This window comes from Stegostoma tigrinum, chromosome 16 (assembly GCF_030684315.1).
Source record: "Stegostoma tigrinum isolate sSteTig4 chromosome 16, sSteTig4.hap1, whole genome shotgun sequence".
NCBI lineage: Eukaryota > Metazoa > Chordata > Chondrichthyes > Orectolobiformes > Stegostomatidae > Stegostoma > Stegostoma tigrinum.
Genome location: NC_081369.1, coordinates 35,217,610 through 35,237,577, shown reverse-complemented (window position 1 = coordinate 35,237,577; position 19,968 = coordinate 35,217,610). Strand labels below are relative to the sequence as shown.

General features: G+C 43.4%; 1 protein-coding gene across 5 annotated transcripts in view; it reads right to left on the bottom strand.

The window, feature by feature from the left end:
* Positions 1–19,968, bottom strand: part of dpy19l3 (dpy-19 like C-mannosyltransferase 3) — an 81,230-nt gene that overhangs the window by 24,835 nt on the left and 36,427 nt on the right. For all 5 annotated transcript variants that reach the window (XM_059651700.1, XM_059651701.1, XM_059651698.1 and 2 more), the window contains 6 exons: positions 15,691–15,825; positions 14,945–15,076; positions 8,455–8,556; positions 6,500–6,573; positions 1,579–1,737; positions 298–423 (listed from right to left, as the gene is read on the bottom strand). In XM_059651700.1, the coding sequence (XP_059507683.1) occupies positions 298–423; positions 1,579–1,737; positions 6,500–6,573; positions 8,455–8,556; positions 14,945–15,076; positions 15,691–15,825 (728 nt within the window). The remainder of the gene's footprint in view (positions 1–297; positions 424–1,578; positions 1,738–6,499; positions 6,574–8,454; positions 8,557–14,944; positions 15,077–15,690; positions 15,826–19,968) is intronic.

Below are 19,968 nucleotides of genomic sequence, written 5' to 3'. Positions count from 1 at the left end.
TCTGCCCCTACAGCCTCCAACTCACAACTGCACAGTCCCTAGCCACCCACTACTCTATCCTCTGATCCACCCTGACCCTCCACAAACCCTAGTCTGTCATTCACTTTCTTTCAATATCTATGAAAGCAGCTTAAAGACTTTAAAACTATAGAAAATGGCACTTACTGAAACAAGAGCACTTTTTAGGCAAACAACATCAGTGTTTTAGAATTACGTTCAATTAAAATTCTATTTTGATTTTCAGAAAAAAAAATAATGCCCATTAGAAATATGGACCAATGCCATAGGTTACAATACCTCATTGTACTTAAAGCCAGCAGACCAAATAACACATTGTGCATTAGATTGTAGGCCATGTCAGGCCTCAACATTGTCATGTTCTGCTCTTTAATGGATGTACTCTGGATTACAGTTGAACTACAGCTGGGAAAAAAATTACAGTTATAAGTTATTTGCAGTTATGTATATAGGAATCAGGCTTATTATCAATAAGTAAACATTCTGCTTATATCAGCTCAAATATTGAATTATGTCTACTTCATCAAGACCTGACCTTCAGGCCTTTCAAACAAAAATTGTTATCTTATAAGTTTTAAAAAGAACATGGTCATTTAACATTGTGTCCTGTTCCTTTTGTGTAGGAGAGAAATGCTTACAATTAAAATGTACCACAGAAGCAAATCATACAGAAAACAGTGTAGGAACATAGGGGAGTACAGAAAGAAAAAGATTATGCAATAATTCTTTCTAACCTTCCAGAATCACACTCAAATCTCTCTCCAACTCTCCTAGACCCTTTAAATTTGATACTTTTGCTAAGAGCAGTGACCAGGAAAATCCACTCTTTATCAAGGTTAGAAGGCTTTGAAATCTCACAGGTTTGCAATATATTGGGGTTGTCATTCAGATGTGATATCTAGGCCAAGCATTTTTCAAAGCAGGATTGATCATCAGGGTGATTTTAGGCTGGTCAATAAACTAGGGTCAGAGTAGGAACATAACACATGATATTGAAAGGAGGTGAAATTTAAATCTGGAATTGAAAAGTAGACACAGCAATGGTGACCCTCAAGCTTCTGTTATTGTCGTGAAAATCCATATGGTTCACTAACTTCCTTCTTGAAAAGAAATATGCCATTTTTATCCAGTCTGGCTTATGTACGGCACCAGGCTCATAATAATGTGGTTGATTATTTACTGCCCTCTAAAATTGCCCAGGAATGGAAATGGAAATTTGGCACTGGCAATAAATGCAGCATTAGTGACACTCACATCCAATGAAAAACGTTTTAAGAAGTGGCCAATTAAAGATGACAGGTAGATCTTCAATCCAAAAGGCCACTGGCAGCATGGAGAATTCAACGGCACCTCCATTTTGTGATGTCCTCGGGAGGGTGAACATTAATAAATGTTTATGCAGGTCAAACATAAGGGATGGAGAACAAAAGGGGAAAATCATCCACCACAGCATCATTTACAGCCAGTGGTCTCTGCCCACCTCCATGCACAAATGCTTTTTGATTTAATGATAGAGTAATGTTAAAAAATGTATTTAACACACAAAATTACTACACTTACCCGAGATTCCGAACAGCAACAGTAATAGCAATGACCACTGTGATAACCAGAATTAAAATATATGAAGGTAAAATCAGTGTGTTCAAAAGTCTTTGGAAAGTATCGGAAGGCAGTAGGCCAAAAGCGTCTTCACAAAGGTACAACTTAGCATCAAAATCCCTAAACATGAACAGAAAAGATGTTTCCAGTCAATACATTCACACACAAGAAGTGTTGATGATCTCAATCTGGTACCTTTATACCCTATTAAATATTTAGAAATAAACATTTTTCAATGCATATCATGCCAAAATCGAAAACAATTAATAAGTGGAGTCAGAATAAGGGAGACAGTAATGATAGCTAAATTCAGAATGCATTGCATGTGTGTGAATGCAAGGAGTAAAGTTCAAAAGATTGGCCAGTTATAGGCACTGATTGCCTTGTGGAATCATCATATTGCGGTATTAACCGAGGCCTGGCTTAAGGAAGGTCAGTTCGGAGTACATTCATGATTGCAAGGTGTTCAGTGAAGACAGGATAAGAATAGAGAGGACTGGCATTTTTGGATATATACACCAGACAATGAGAATGTTTCAGAAGGTTCAAGGACAGATCAAGTTGGCTACAGCTAAGGAATGAGAAGGGTACACTACATTGGTCTGTATAATCTTTAGAATAACTAATGGGAAAGGCATAGAGGAACAAATCTGGAAGGAAATTACAAACAGGTATAAATATCTTTAGTTTTTAGTTACTCGTATATAGATTCGTAAGTAATAATGCAAAGGGAAGCAAGGGATAATTGAGTTCAGGACAATTTCTATTACAATATGTATCCAGTTGAATAAGAAAGGAGACAATGCTGGATCCAGTTCTTGGGAGTGAGGTGGGCCAAATAGGTAAAGCATCAGTAAGAGAAATTCAGAGTGTGAGCTTTTGGATTACACCCAGTGTTGTTTGCTACTCTGGATCTCTAGTGACTAAGTTTTGTTCTAGATGACTGCAACTGTCAACAACCTGCCTTGAAAGCCCGAGCCTCCTGTGAGACGGTTGCTTCGTCATTTCTTTTCTAATATCACTTTAAGAGGGAGCATGTAAATGAACAAGTAACCAGGATGCAAAACATGTCACTAGCAGCTGTTGCTCACAGTCTACTTGCAACATATACTATCAGAATGCAGTTATGTCCTTTTGTAACAATAGCTGCCGAACCTTTGTAACTAATCTGTCTGAGCAATCCTGTCATATATCCTCAAACAAACAGATCCTACATCCGGTAACCAGTCTCAGTAAGAAAAGAAAACAAAACCAGAAACAAAGGAGCTGATCCTGTCAATATACAATGTTCTGAGGCTATCCCAGTGGGATATGATGAGATTGCAAAAAAAGGTAGCTGCCTTTGTTGTTATTGGTCCTCAATTCTCACTAAAGGCCCCAGATGAGCTGCTTCCACCCTACAGTGCAGCAAAGTGGGCAAAGTCCAAGGTAGGTTGAAGAAGTACAAGAAGTTAGAATTTTATTTATTCATGGGTTGTGTGTGTCACTGGCTAGGCCAGCATGTATTGCTCGTTCCTATCTACCATAGGGCAGTTAAAATTCTACCATAATCCTGTGGGTCTGGCGTCACATGCCGATCAGATCAGACAGGTTTGGCTGATTTCCCTAAAGTACTTTCGTGAATCAGACTGTCAGAAAAACCAACCAAAAATGGATTCATGGTCATCATTTGACTGTTGATTTCATTTTCTTAAAATTCAAATTCATCGCCTCCTCATCATTTTAAAGTGCTCTTGGAAGACAGTTTGAAAAGCTTGAGCTCATAAAACGTCAGAGAAACAGATATGAAATTTCAGTCTTTATAATCTTTCCAGTTTGTCAATTTCATTGGGAATGAACCCTCGCTGTGCACTCACCTGAATGATACCAGTGAGCCCAGTTGTTCAAGCCAGAATGCTGGATTCAAGTCTATGTTACTTGCCTCTCTACATGTTTAAAATATAGACTTGGCTTTTATATGGTAGTGTACCGCATGCAAAAATGTGCTCTTACAAAAACTGTATGAGTGGGGTCATGTCAAGATTTCAACAAAATGGCATGTTTTGGCAACTTAGTTTCCTCCATTTCCACCTGAACTTAACCCTACCTCAGACTGCAGCAAGCAGCTACTGAGGCAGACATTTTACTGCTTAAAAAGGAATATTTCCTTTTTAAAAACCATAACAAGTCAAGGAAAAGACAGCAAAACAGAATCAGATGGTAAAATACAAAGGGTCCCCTCTCCTCCAATGGTATAAAAGTTATGATTATAAGCAAAGAATTGACACATTAAAGTAACTCTTAGTTTAATTGATAATTAAATCCAACTCTTCTTATGTCTGAATAATCACAGATGATAAAACGACAGCTTGATAAAGCAGTTACTGACACAGACAGACAGCATGAAAACAGGCCGTTCGGCTCAACTCGTCCATGCTGACCAGGTTTCCTAGACTGAATTAGTCTCATTTTCATGCATTTGGCCCAGATCCCTCTAAACATTGCCTATTCATGTACCTGTCCAAATGTCTTTTAAAAGTTATAATTGTACCTGCCAGTACTACTTCTTCTGGCAGCTCTTCCCATATACATACCAGCCTCTGCGTGAAAAAGTTGCCCCTCAAGTCCGTTTTAACTCTATCCTCGCTCACCTTAAACCTATGCCTTCTAGTTTTAGAACTCCCCTACCCTGAGTAAAAACCTTGGCTATTCTCCCTATTCATGCTCTTCATGATTTTATAAACCTCTACAAGGCTACCTCTCAGCCTTTTTTGCTCCAAGGAAAAATGTACTAGCCTTTCCAGGCTGCTTTAAAACTCAAATATTCCAATCTCAGTAACATACTTATAAAAGGGATAACAAGATGCAGAGCTGGATGAACACAGCAGGCCAAGCACTATCAGAAGAGCAGAAGGCTGATGTTTTGGGCCTAGACCCTTCTTCAGAAATGGGGGAGAGGAAGGGGGTTCTGAAATAAATAGGGAGAGGGGGGGGAGGCAGATAGAAGTGGATAGAAGTGAAGATAGTTGGAGAGTAGACAGGTCAAAAAGAGGTGGGGATGGAGTCAGTAAAGGTGAGTGTAGGTGGGGAGGTAGGGAGGAGATCGGTCAGTCCAAGGAGGACTGACGGGTTAAGGGGGCAGGATGAGGTTAGTAGGTAGGAGATGGGGGTGGGTCTTGGGGGTGCAAGGAGGGCATAGGTGGGAGGAAGGACAGGTTAGGGAGGCGAGGATGAGCTGGGCTGGTTTTGGGATGCAGCACGGTGTGGGGAGATTGTGAAGCTTGTGCAGTCCACATTGATACCTGTGGGCTGCAGGGTTCCCAAGCAGAATATGAGGTGCTGTTCCTGCAACCTTCGGGTAGCATCACTGTGGCACTGCAGGAGGCACAGGATGGACATGTCGTCTGAGGAACGGGAGTGGGAGTTGAAATGGTTCGCGACTGGGAGGTGCAGTTAATTGTGAACCAAGCAGAGGTGTTCTGCAAAGCAGTCCCCAAGCCTCCGCTTGGTTTCCCCGATGTACAGGAGGCGACAATGGGTACAGCAGATGCAGTGTACCACATTAGCAGATGTACAGGTGAACATCTGCTTGATGTGGAAAGTCTTCTTGGGGCATGGGATGGGGGTGAGGGAGGTGGTGTAATGGCAGGTGTAGCATTTCCTTCGGTTGCAGGGAAAAGTGCCGGGTGTGGAAGGGAGTGTAGAGCAGACAACATCCTTGTGAATCTTTTTTGCACCTTTTCCAGTGTAATAACATCCCTCCTGTAGCAGGGTGACCAGAATAGTATGCAATATTCTATACGTGGTCTTACTAAATGTCTCGTACTGTGTGATACGACATCCCAACTTCTATACTCAGTGCTCAGCTGATGAAGACAAGCATGCCAAACACGTCCTTCACCACCCTATCTACCTGTGACAGGTATGTATCTGAACCCCTGGATCTCTCTGTTCGACAATACTCCCCAGGGCCCTTTCATTAACTCTAAGTCCTGCACTGGTTTGACTTGCCAAATACAACACATCACATTTATCAAAATTAAATGCATCTGCCATTCCTTGGCCCATTGGCCCAGTTGATCAAGATCCTGTTATATTGTCAGGTAATCTTCTTCACTATCTGCTATACCACCAATTTTGGTATCATCTGCAAACTTACTAACCATGCCTCCTATATGCTCATCCAAATCATTCAGGTAAATGACAGACAAGTGGGCCCAACACCAATACTTGTGGTACACTGCTGGTCACAGGCCTCCGTCTGAATAACAACTCTCTACCACCACCCTCTGTCTCCTACCGTCAAGCCAATTTTGTATCCAATTGGCTAGCTCTCCCTGGATCCCATGTGGTCCAACTTTACTAACCAGTCTACCATGCGGAAACCTGTCAAAGCTCTTGTTAAAGTACAAGATACTTGGCCTTGGAAATAGAAAATAATGTAAGGATAACATTTATATTGTGCCTTTTTAAAACTACTGGATTTCCGTACAGCCAATGAAGTACTCAGATGATCATCTATGACCACATAACTTCAAAATACACTGGTGGAAGCAGACTCCAAAGAAACTTTCAAAAGGTAATTGGGCATGAATTTGAAGAGGATTGTTATTCAGGAGAGGGATAAACCTAGGAAGTGGAAGTGAATTGCATGGTCTTTCAAAAAAGCTAGCACAAATGTGATGGGCAGAATTATTCTTACGCCACAAAAGGAAGTCAACTGTTTTATCTTGGTACAACAACTTGTTGTATAACTTTGCGTCAATACTATAAACAATTGTTCACCTCCGTTTTGATGTCAGGGGTAAGAGGACAAGTGATCACAGCTGTAGTTACCTGTACAGCTTGTGAAATGTAGTGTAGATTGATATTTGTGTGCTATAATAAAAAAATGAACTTTTACCTTGTTGCCCCAAATCCAAACTTTGCTTTAAGGAATTTAAAAATATGTTCATCAGATTCAAGCCCTAAAATTTTCTGAAAGAAGAAGGAACACATTGTTGAAATCATAACAGCAATGCTGTTAAACTGTTTCCATTCAATACTGCTTCTGTCGTGGGTTATTCTTTCGCAAGTTCCCAACCACATTTCTTAGAATGTAAATAATTAACAAATGACAGAAGTTTTGAAGAACTGAAAAGGGATAGAATAAATACAAATAATTCACCAATTATTACACTAGGTTTTAAAATTGTGGATTCATAGAATAAGTTGCTGATTTGTGCATAATAAATGAGGGACAAAGTAGTAACATAAGCATCTGGTAAGATTTGTTAGTCACAGCAAATATAACTTTTTCACGCAGAGGGTGGTGCATATATGGAATAAGCTGCCAGAGGAAGTGATGGAGGCTGGTACGATTACAACATTTGAAAGACATCTATGTGAGTAAATGAATAGGAAGGGTTTAGAGGGATATGGGCCAAATCCTGGCAAATGGAACTAGATTAATTTGGGATATCTGGTCAGCATTAACGAGTTGGACCATCTGTTTCTACACTGTACAGCTCTATGACTATAAGCTGTTCTGATGTTCGTCAATGTGTTAGCTACCTTGTGTTTCCACCAAAAACATGTACAGTTGACAAAAGGTTTAAATACAACATAAATATCCACACAAGTTAGTCAGGTCAAATGGACTATGTAAATACACAGTGAAACCAGAAACTATTTTATTTTGATTAATGAAAAGATCATGAAGAGGAAGAGGAGATAGTAGGAGCTGCAAATGCTGGAGAATCTGAGATAACAAGGTGTGAAGCTGGATGAACACAGCAGGGCAAGCAGCAGAGGAGCATGAAAGCTGATGTTTCGGGCCTAGACCCTTTTTCAGAAATGGGGGCGGGGAAAGGGGTTCTGAGACAAATAGGGAGAGAGGGGGAGGCAGATGGAAGATGGACAAAGGAGAAGATAGGTGGAGTGGAGACAGACTTCAAAGAGGCGGGGATGGAGCCAGTAGAGGTGAGTGTAATTGGGGAGTTAGGGAGGGGATAGGTCAGTCCAGGGAGGATGGAGGAAGATGCATGTTACTTCACATTGCCAAAAAAATTAAAAACCCAGAAAATGTTGGAGAAACTCAGCATCAGTGGAGAGAGAAAAAGAGGGCTAAGTGTTTTAAGTACAGTATGAGTTCACCTCAGATTTTCTTTTATATACACTTTTGATTGAGGTAGAGAAGCACCAATGGGCAGGCTCTGTACAGGTCCACTGCAAAAGACAAAACATTGGTGAAAGAGGAAAAGAAATGTGAAACGGTGTAAAGTAGGTGTGAAAAGGGAGAGGGTGGGTCCTTTCTACTAACAGCAAAGTTTTAAAAAGGCGAGAGAGACAGCAGGAGAGAAAAATGGAAAAAAAAAGTTGGATAATACAATGTGGAGCTGGAGGAACACAGCAGGCCAGGCAGCAGAGGAGCAGGAAAGTTGATGTTGTGGGTCCGGGCCCTTCATCAGAAATCAGAAAGAAGTGTCCCGACCCGAAAAGTCAACTTTCCTGCTCCTCCAATGCCGCACAGGGTTATCACTGGCTCCAGCATCGGCAGTTCTAATTATCTCTGAGAACAGAATGTGGTCACTTTCTAAAATTCTGGAAGTCAACACTGAGGCCTAGATACTGTAAAGTGGAAAGTAAAGAGTTGTTCCTCAAGTTGTGCCTTATCGCTGGTGTAAAGAAGTCATACTGAACTTGAAACATTAACTCGTCTCTATCTCCAAAGATGTGACTTTCTCCAACATTCTCTTTGTATCAGATTTCCAGAATCTACAGCATTTTGCTTTTGCCAAAAAGATTTCATCTGTAAGCAACTTGTTTCAGAGTTTCCTCAAAGTTTCACAAAAAGACTTTCGATAACTATTTACATACCTTGGTTGCATTATTTGTCAGGACTGCTAAGCTGAATACTACAATAAAATGCAGCAATAATTTCAAAACTCTTGCAATAAAACTGCCAGATTTTAAATTTCTCTAAAAAAAAGAAAGATAGCAATATTACATTCTTCATTCCCATAAAAATGACTTCAAATATAATATTCGAACTCAAAATGCTGTGGTTTGACAATACCATGTTTCAAAATTATTCTAATTTGCATTAATATTGTACCACATTGACATATTTTGATGCATGTCAAAATTATTTCCATGAAAGTCCAATATTTCTTAAAAAGTTGAACATTTAATCTATTTTTCTCACCTCATGAAAAGCTGAGTTCTTGCACTCTCACTCTCTTTAGTTAAGGATGGAACACATTAGTGAAACAGCATCCTCTTGTGGCCATTTGTGTTATGTTCCATTGAATCTGCAAGAAACTAGTTGGGTGTTTGAGTTTCCATGTAGCTTGTGCAATTTGTTCTCCAAATATACCTCAACTGGCAACAAGATGGGATTGTAAATGTGTCTAGCTGCACAAATTTGGGTTGTAGAAGCCTCTAGCAAACCAGTAGTGGAATTGAAGGCCCTTTTGTTTGCTGAGGAATAATTTTAAAAATCCGGTCTTGTGAAAATATGAGAATGCACTGACCTTTGATGATGACGACTGTGTCAACAGATATCTCTGGAAGACTGGAAGAGCCCAGTCAAGACCAAGGCTCTTTCAGTGCATAAAGGTGAACCAACTTAATATGTTTTTCACTGCTAATAATATCCTGATATTGCAGATAAGGCTGCGGGGAATATTTCTCAGTAAAGGAAGCCGAGAAGTGTATGAAACCCTCAAACCTCATCGCCGCCTGCCAAGGCAAAAATCTGACATTTTTCTTTGTTATTCTTTCCTGGGATACGGAGGGCCATAGCCGAGCCAGCATATGTTACCTATTCCATATTGCCCTTGAAATGAGTCATTTGCTAGGCCTTTTCAGAGTATAGTTAAGAGCCAATTACATCACATTTGATTTGGACGCACAAATAGACCAGAAGAGCCAAGGATCACAGATTTTGTTCCTTAAAAGGATAGTAGTGAACCAGATGGCATAACATATACTAAAAAAAACTCAAACCCCTCATATTTCCTGAATGTTAATTTTCCAAATCTCCTAGTGCTTCTGGAGAACTCCCAATAGCTGCAGCTTTTGGTGGCGAGAAGCCGCCGATTTCCACTTCAGAAGACTGCAGGTGGCGTTGGTGGAATAACTCGAAGTACTGAATTCCAGGATGCAGCATCTTAATTCGAGTTGACAGGCAGCCAGCCAACAAGGATGCTGGTGGAATGTGAGGAATTGGAGAATTAATGCCATCAATCTTGAGACAGGATTGTTGGCTCATGCTGTACGGAGTAGCTGCCACTTATATTTTTGGAGGGCACCTTAGCAATCAAAGAATATGAATGTATGATTTAGGCGCAGGAGTAGGCTATGCAAGCCCTTGAACCTACACTGCGTTTCAAGGAGATCATGGCTGTTCTGTCTATAACCTCAACTCTGCCTATGTACCCTTGATAACTTTTCACCTTTTTGCTTAACAAGGATCTGACTAACTCTGGTCTTAAAAATATTCAAGGACTCTCTTGCTAAAGAGTGATCAAACCAGAGTTCTGGATACTCAACACACAGAAAATAAAAATCTAGCGAATACGTTGCTAAATACTGCGATGATGACATTTTTTTGAACTATTTTCGAATAGCGGTATTCTGACTCATGGCATCAGTAATCCGAGCTTCCACTACGCCACTCAGACTATTGATGGAAGCTGTTCAGACTGCAATGAAAGCTTTGGCATCAGTCAATACATGTCAAATCACAATGGATTCCACACATGCTGATGGAAGTGCCCACATATTCCAAGTTAGAAAGGATGAGCTTCAACTTCTTTGACAAGATGGTGTTGAACTCCTCCGCGCTCCTTGTCATTGACTGCAGGCTTTTCAGTGCTGCAAGCATTTAGTTGGGTGCACCTATTTGCTTTCTTTTGTATCCTGGCCTACTAAATTCCTCATTTAACTTGTCTGCTGCAGAACGAGTGTGTAACATTGCTCTTCAGCTAATTTGCACCTGACCTATCCTCTGCCCATATTCTTGACTTTTGTGTACCCATTGTCTGGAGTTTTATTTGACAAGGGAGAAACGTAGAAGATAGGAGCAGGAGGCAGCCACTCGGCCTTTCAAACCTGCTCTGCTATTTTTCACAATCACGGCTGATCATCCAACTCAATAGCCTAATCTTTTCTCTCCGTAACCTTTGATCCCATTCACCCCAAGTGCTATATCTAGTCGCCTCTTGAATACATTCAATGTTTTGGCATTAACTACATCCTGTAATAAATTCCACAGGCTCACCACTCTTTGGGTAAAGAAATGTCTCCTCATCTCTGTCCTAAACTGTCTACCCCGCATCTTCATATTGTGACCCCTGGTTCTGGACATACCCATCGTCGGGAACATCGTCCCTGCATCTACCTTGTCCAGTCCTGTTTGAATTTTACAAGTTTCCACGAGATCCACCCACTGATTTTATTGAACTCTAGCAAAAACAATCCCAACCTAGTCAATCTCTCCTCATATTTCAGACCCACCATCCCTGGAACGAGCCCGGTAAACCTTCACTGCACTCTCTTGAGAGCAAGGGGATCCTTCCTCAGAAAAGGATACTAAAACTGCACACAATATTCTAGGTGTGGTCTTACTAAGCCTCTGTATAACTGCAACAACACATTCCTGCTCCTGTTTCACAAATGAAGGCCAACATACCATTTGTTTTTTTTTAAAAAAACTGCCTGCTGCACCTGCATGCTTACCTTCAGCAACTGGTGCACGATGTCCCACTGTACACTCCCCTCTCCCAATTTACAGCCATTCAGGTAGTAATCTGCCTTTTGGTTTTGGCTTCCAACGCAAATAACCTCACATTTTTCCAAATTATACTGCATCTGCTATTGATTTGTCCACTCACTCAACCTGTTGAGATCTCTGCATCATCACAGTTCACCCTTCCACCTAACTTGATATCATCTGCTAACTTGGAGATGTTACATTTTGTTCCCTCAACCAAATCATTAATGTATATGATAAATAGCTGGAGTCCCAGCACTGATCTCTGTGGCATCCCTTTACTGCCTGCTAATGTGAAAAGGACCCAGGACTTCCTACTCTGCTTCCTCTCTGCCAACCAGTTTTCTATCCATCTTAATTCACTTCCACAAACCAATGTGCTTTAATTTTGCACAAAAAAATCTCTTACATGGGACTTTGTCAAATGCTTTTTGCAAGTCAAAGATTATGGGAAGAAAATAGGCGTTGAAGAGAGAATCAGATCAGAGGTGACCTTATTTACTAACCAAAAAGGATCAAGGGGCCGAATGATCTGGTCCTGTGCCTAACTCTTGTTTTCTTTGTTGGGACGTCCCCACTATCCTTGCCTCTGTCTCAAAAATAGTTATCAGTTTTTGAGCTAGCGGCTGTGACCTTAAAATAAAGTGATGTTGCCAATTCACCTTCACTGTCTTCTTCCTCTTTCTCCACTCACTGGTAAAATTTCAGTTCATGAATTTCTAAATTGAAAAATGGCAAATTGGGTTGTGTTGAAGGAAGGGAGAGGAGAAAGTGCATGGTTACACTATCCACAGCTCCTGTGTTGGGAGATTGTGCTTGAAGGATAATTGAGTCAAGAGAAAAAAGTCAGTTATCACTCCACAAATGCTTTTCTGAACTACTGAGTATTTCAGCACAATCCACTTTTATAGAAGGGAAAAAAGAAAAAAAGAGGGCTACATATGCAGATGCCCTCATCATAGATCCTTTCAGACCCGCCAAATTACTGGACATTACCACAATGATGTCCTTTTCAAGGTTGCCAGTATGGTTTCCTTCATAGTGTTAAAATATGCAGGCACACTAGTCTTTCTTCAGTCGTTTTGTTACCTGCTGTAACCAACTTCGCACAAGAAAAAGAAATCATGCAAACTTTGCAGGCTATGCGTATGTCAGTCACGGTTGAATAGCTGCCAGCACGTGCAAACTCTGATTTATTTGAACAGTACAATGTGTAAAGGTGAAGTAAAGCACATTGAAGAGTTGTATACTGGTGGGGAGCGCGAGAGAGAGAGCGCGCGAGAGAGAGAGCGCGAGCGAGAGAGAGCGAGAGAGCGCGCGAGAGAGAGAGAGAGAGAGCGCGCGAGAGAGAGAGAGAGAGAGCGCGCGAGAGAGAGAGAGAGAGCGCGAGAGCGCGAGAGAGAGAGAGAGCGCGAGAGAGAGAGAGAGAGAGAGAGCGCGAGAGAGAGAGAGAGAGAGAGAGCGCGAGAGAGAGAGAGAGAGAGCGCGAGAGAGAGAGAGAGCGCGCGAGAGCGAGAGCGCGAGAGCAAGAGCGAGAGAGCGAGAGAGAGAGCGCGAGAGAGAGAGCGCGAGAGAGAGAGCGCGAGAGAGAGAGCGCGCGAGAGCGAGCGCGCGAGAGCGAGAGAGCGCGCGAGAGCGAGAGAGAGCGCGAGAGCGAGAGAGAGAGTGCGCGCGCACGAGAGAGAGAGCGCGCGTGCGCGCGCGAGCGAGAGAGAGAGCGCGCGAGCGAGAGAGAGAGCGCGCGAGCGAGAGAGAGAGCGCGCGAGAGAGAGAGAGAGAGCGCGCGAGAGAGAGAGAGAGCGCGCGAGCGAGAGAGAGAGCGCGCGAGCGAGAGAGAGCGCGCGCGAGAGAGAGAGAGCGCGAGCGAGAGAGAGAGAGCGCGAGAGCGAGAGAGAGCGCGAGAGCGAGAGAGAGCGCGAGAGCGAGAGAGAGCGCGAGAGCGCGCGCGCGAGAGAGAGCGCGCGCGAGAGAGAGAGCGCGCGCGAGAGAGAGAGCGCGCGCGAGAGAGAGAGCGCGCGCGAGAGAGAGAGCGCGCGCGAGAGAGAGAGCGCGCGCGAGAGAGAGAGCGCGCGCGAGAGAGAGAGCGCGCGCGAGAGAGAGAGCGCGCGCGAGAGAGAGAGAGCGCGCGCGAGAGAGAGAGAGCGCGCGCGAGAGAGAGCGCGCGCGAGAGAGAGAGCGCGCGCGAGAGAGAGCGCGCGCGAGAGAGAGCGCGCGAGAGAGAGAGAGAGAGCGCGCGCGAGAGAGAGAGAGAGCGCGCGAGAGAGAGAGAGAGAGCGCGCGAGAGAGAGAGAGAGCGCGCGAGAGAGAGAGAGAGGCGCGCGAGAGAGAGAGCGCGAGAGAGAGAGACAGCGCGAGAGAGAGAGACAGCGCGAGAGAGAGAGACAGCGCGAGAGAGAGAGACAGCGCGAGAGAGAGAGAGCGCGAGAGAGAGAGAGCGCGAGAGAGAGAGAGCGCGAGAGAGAGAGAGCGCGAGAGAGAGAGAGCGCGAGAGAGAGAGAGAGCGCGAGAGAGAGAGAGCGCGAGAGAGAGAGAGCGCGAGAGAGAGAGAGAGCGCGAGAGAGAGAGAGAGCGCGAGAGAGAGAGAGCGCGAGAGAGAGAGAGACAGAGCGCGAGAGAGAGAGACAGAGAGCGCGAGAGAGAGAGACAGAGAGCGCGAGAGAGAGAGACAGAGAGCGCGAGAGAGAGAGAGCGCGCGAGAGAGAGAGAGACAGCGCGAGAGAGAGAGAGAGACAGCGCGAGAGAGAGAGAGAGACAGCGCGAGAGAGAGAGAGCGAGCGCGAGAGAGAGAGAGCGAGCGCGAGAGAGAGAGAGAGAGCGCGAGAGAGAGAGAGAGCGCGAGAGAGAGAGAGAGAGCGCGAGAGAGAGAGAGAGAGCGCGAGAGAGAGAGCGCGAGAGAGAGAGCGCGAGAGAGAGAGCGCGAGAGAGAGAGCACGAGAGATGGAGATGGTGTAGTTGGTACAAAATGCCATATAAACATGAATTCAATTAAGTTACTACAACACTCATGTCAGGTTATTAAAGTTATTCCAATATTACATTCAGTGTGTAAAGAAAGAGTTATGGAACTGAACCCCGCAAATATCTGTTTCCAATGTCTCCTGAACACATATTTAGAAATCCTCTTGTCCTTTCTTTCCTTGTTTCCAATTCTCCCATTAACATTTCCAGTTCATTCACTCTCTTACATCGTATGGTGTTTAATGATCTGAGCAACGGTCCAATCACTTGAAAATGCATTCACCACTTCTTGCAGCCCCAATGCATCTCCCTTTTAAGTGATGCCTTTAAAGTAGCACTAGCCACTCATAATATCAGGCACCTTGCAGAGGCATGCAGCCAATGATCAGTGTAAATAACGCTTGCTGCAACCAGCTAAAATTCAAAAAGAGCAAGCAGCAGCAGTTTAAAGACATTGCCTGTATCACAAGGCACAGGCACAGGTTAAAATGGAAGAAAATTCCAAGTGTTTTCAACAGATCCTGAATTACTCCCTATATATTCATTATAATTTAGGATGTTTTCCATCTGAATTTCAGAGTCAATGTAATTACTATAAGAAATTAAGTTTGTAGTTATTAATGTTATTATCACCTGCAAGTGCCGCACCACTAATGCGGCCAGAATGAAACTGAGAACCAAAGATCCAAGGAGCATGGAGTTGTTAAACTGCAGGATCCAGACAAGCAGCAAAGAAGCTATATGCACAAAATATAGTGAGGTAACCTGCAAGAGAAGAAATATGATTCAATGAATTGTTCTCAAAACAGAACACAAGCAAAACAAAAAGGACCAGGCAATTAGAAATTCTCACAATTTTTGACATGCAAAATACAGAGCATTGTGGCCTATATTTACGTACCATATTAAGATTTTGAAAGAAAATAACAATGCTTTAAAATTTTTTCTCACATTCACTAAAAGAGCCCTTTTCTAACAAAATGTTAGAATTCACAGAGCAAGTGTCACCGGACCTGGAACGTTAACTCTGATTTTTTTCTTCATGGATGATGCCTGACCAGCTGAGCTTTCCAGCAACTTCGGTTTTTGCTCAAACTGACTGTCCTTTCCTCTATTCACAAAGCTTCTTCCTCCTTTTCACTGTACATTGGTACACATGACAACAATTAGTCAAATCTTCTTTCTGGCTGCCATTTGAAAATACAGATTCACACTATCTTTTGGTCTCGACACATTTTGCGTTAATTTCCACCCTAGTGCGCCAACACTGAAATCAGCTTATTGAATTAACCTGGGGTCTTCTCTCCTATGCTATATTTCCCATGTCATCTCATACATGCACACATCACGGTTATTGTTCAGTACAAAACATGTATTACCTTTGATGCAGGCACCATATCTAAGCAGTCCATGGAAAAGAGAGCCAGGGCTTGTATTAGTAAAATAAATTGGTTAAACTGCCAGGCAATACAGAAAAGAAACGTTGATATCATAATCAATGTGAATGACCACCACTGAAAATAAAGAAAAAAACAAATTACAGACATGTCCTAAACAAGGAATGATATTCATTTTTAATGTTTATGTATTGCAGCTGAAATGTTATTTTTAATGATTCCACTCTCGTTATTACTCAAGTTGACAGAATAGGTAAAAATCAGACAGCGTGAATACATTAGGTGAGAAATTTATCTAAAACAGAGTGGAAAGTTTAATCTCAACTTCCAGGTACAATATAACTTTATGTATGTACAGATGAATAATAATAAGAATTTATTTCAATAAATGGATTTTCATCCTTTTTCTTGGAGAATTTATTAGGCTACATTATAAGATAAGCAATGTTATACCAGGCTTTTGGCTGTGTTATTGCTGAAAACATATCAGCAAACTCTTGTCACTTGTGGTGTGAAGAGCACAATGTGAAAGCTAATGTCATTAGAAAGCAACACTTTTTTTTAATATAATGACTGTATTAAAGTGAAAGTTTTTCCAAGTGAAATGGGAAACTGACCATTTTTACTACCCCTAAGATGTTTTCGCCAATTTTTTTTAAAAATAGTGCAACAAAGATTAATCTTCCTAATGTTTGCAGAAATTAACGGAAAAGTAACAGACAGCATTTAATGAGGGTCTGCAGTGAGTTACATAGCTAATTTATATGGTCAACAAGGAGGAAGAAAAGTGCCACACAGAAATTAAAATAGGTGACATGAAGAACCAACTGACTCTGCTGCCCACAACCCTCACTGAATCAGCACCTAGAGCTAGAGGGTGTGTCACAGGAAGTGGCCAAGGTAACAAGGCTGATTGGTCATCACTTGTAAAAACTGACATGAAATACGTGCAGTATGCACATGCTGGTATCCCTGTGCAAACGTGATTTGCACAAGTGCTGCTGACAATCATGGCATAAGGATGATAGCAGCATTGTGTGCAGATGCATTCTAAAGCTTATCAGGCCAGTTGAAACTATTAGCCCTATCTGTGTATGTGTCGTGGCCACCGGCTATTTTATTTGCTCTTATGAAGAGCACACAAAAGTGCTAGAATCATAAGATTGTATATCAGAGGGGCGGGAGTAGTCTATTTGGTCCTTCACACTTGCTCTATCATTCAAGAATGTCATGGCTGATCTAACTGGCCTTAATTCCAACTTCCTTCCCACACCCCCTCCATACCCCTTTCCTCCCTTGTGGGTCAAAATCTATTTAGTTCTACAATGAATTAAATTAATGAGCCAGTCTTCAATGCTTTCTGATGGGGAAAAAAATCTACAGTTTTTGAGAGAAGAAATTTCTCTTCACTTCAGTCTTAAACAGGAGGTCCCTTCAACTTGAACCACCAAATGGAAACATTCTCTCATGATCAACCTGCCAAGCCCCCACAAAACACTGCACGTTTCAATAAGATCATCTTTGATTCTTCAAAATTCTAACAAGTACACAGCCAACTGCTCAATCTTTCCTTCTGACACAATCCTTTCACTGCAGGATTCAACCTAGATGAACCTTATTTGAATCACCTCCATTACGAGGACACTCTTCCTTAAGAAGAGAGACAAAAATGGACACAATACTTGGTCTGACCAATGCCATTACAGTTTTAGCAAAACTTCCCTACTTTGACAAGGTCCCTCATTGCAGACAGGTACAAGAAATGAAGTCATACGGTATCAGGGTGAACTGGCAAGATGGATACAGAACTGGCTTAGTCACAAGCAGCAGAGGGTAGCAGTCGAAGAATCCTTTTCAGAACTGCAGGTTGTGACTAGTGATGTTCCATGGGGATCAGTCCTGGAACTTCTGCTGTTCGTGATCAACATAAATGATTTGGAGGAAAGCATCCCGACCCTTGTCTGCTTTCCGGAGAGACCACTCTCTCCGTGACTCCCTTGTTCACTCCACACTGCCCTCCAACCCCACCACCTTCCCCTGCAACCGCAGGAAATGCTACATTTGCCCCCACACCTCCTCCCTCACCCCTATCCCAGGCCCCAAGATGACTTTCCATATTAAGCAGAGGTTCACCTGCACATCTGCCAATGTGGTATACTGTAATCATTGTACCCGGTGTGGCTTCCTGTACATTGGGGAAACCAAGCGGAGGCTTGGGGACCGCTTTGCAGAACACCTCCGCTCGGTTCGCAATAAACAACTGCACCTCCCAGTCGCAAACCATTTCCACTCCCCCTCCCATTCTTTAGATGACATGTCCATCATGGGCCTCCTGCAGTGCCACTATGATGCCACCCGAAGGTTGCAGGAACAGCAACTCATATTCCGCTTGGGAACCCTGCAGCCCAATGGTATCAATGTGGACTTCCCAGCTTCAAAATCTCCCCTTCCCCCACTGCACCACACAACCAGCCCAGCTCTTCCCCTCCACCCACTGCATCCCAAAACCAGTCCAGCCTGTCTCTGTCTCCTTAACCTGTTCTTCCTCTCACCCATCCCTTCCTCCCACCCCAAGCCACACCTCCATCTCCTACCTACTAACCTCATCCCACCTCCTTGACCTGTCCGTCTTCCCTGGACTGACCTATCCCCTCCCTACCTCCCCACCTATACTCTCCTCTCCACCTATCTTCTTTTCTCTCCATCTTCGGTCCGCCTCCCCCTCTCTCCCTATTTATTCCAGAACCCTCACCCCATCCCCCCCCTCTGATGAAGGGTCTAGGCCCGAAACGTCAGTTTTTGTGCTCCTGAGATGCTGCTGGGCCTGCTGTGTTCATCCAGCCTCACATTTTATTATTATGGAGGAAAGCATAGCTGGTCTAATTAGTAAGTTTGCAGACAATACAAAAATTGGAGAGGTTGTAGATATTGGGAGGGATTGTCAGAGCATACAGCAGAATATAGATCAGTTGGAGGCATGGGCAGAAAAGTGGTAGATGGAAATTAATCAGGACAAATGTGAGGTGATGCATTTTGGAAGATCAAGTACTGGTTAAATTATACAGTGAATGGCAGAAAAACTTAAGAGTATTGATACGCAAAGGGATGTGTGTGTGCAGTTCCACAGATTACTGAACATGGCAGTGCAGGTAGATAAGATAGTAACAAAGGCCTATAGCATGCTTGCCTTCATTAGAAGGGACACCACGTACTAGGATAAACAAGCTATGCTGCAGCTTTATAGAACTTTAGCTGCGCCACACTTGGAATATTGTGTAGAGTTTTGGTCACCATGCTACTGGAAGAATGTGGGTGCTTCAGAAAGGGTACATAAAAGGTTTACCAGAATGTTAGAATACAAGGTGTGAAGCTGGATGAACACAGCAGGCCAAGCAGCATCAGAGGAGCAGGAAAGCTTGACGTTTCGGGTCAGGAGCCTTCACAAATGGGGGAGGGGAAGGGGATTCTTAAATAAATGGGGAGACGGGGGACACGGATAGAAGATGGATAAAAAGGAGATGACAGGGTGAGAGGAGACAGACAGGTCAAAAGAGGCGGGGTTAGAGCAGTGAAGGTGAATGTAGTTGGGGAGTTGCCGGGGTGGGGGGTGCGAAGAACAGGTCAGTGCAGGGAGGATGGGCAGGATGAGGTTAGTAGGTAGGGGATGGAGGTGGGGCTTGAGGTGGGAGGAATAGTTAGGGAGGCAGGGACTAGCTGGGCTGGTTTTGTCATGTGGTTGAGAGAGAGGGGAGATTTTGAAGCTTGTGAAATCCACACTGATACCCTTGGGCTGCAGGAGTTCCCAAGCAAAATATGAGATGCTGTTCCTGTATCTTTCAGGTGGCATCATTGTGGCAATGCAGGAGGCCTGGGATGGACATGTCGTCTGAGGAGTGGAACTGAAATGGTTTGCAACTGGGAGGTGTAGTTGTTTGTTGCGAACAGAGCGTAGATGTTCCGCTAAAAACCGTAGGTTTTACCAAAATGTTCCTGGTATGGGGGATTTTAGCTATGAACGGAGGATGGATGGACTGGGTTTGTTTTCACTGGACCACAAGAGATCAAAGGGTGACCTGACAGAAGTTTGGAAGATTGTGAATAGTATGGATAGACTGGAAAGCATGAGACTTTTTCCCAGGTTGGAGGTGTCAATTACTTGGGACCACAGGTTCAAGGTGTGAGGTTTTTGATGGCAGTGCCGGTGGTGGTGGTGGTGAGGGTGGGTTGCAAGAGTTTACACAAGATGCACGAGGCAAGGTT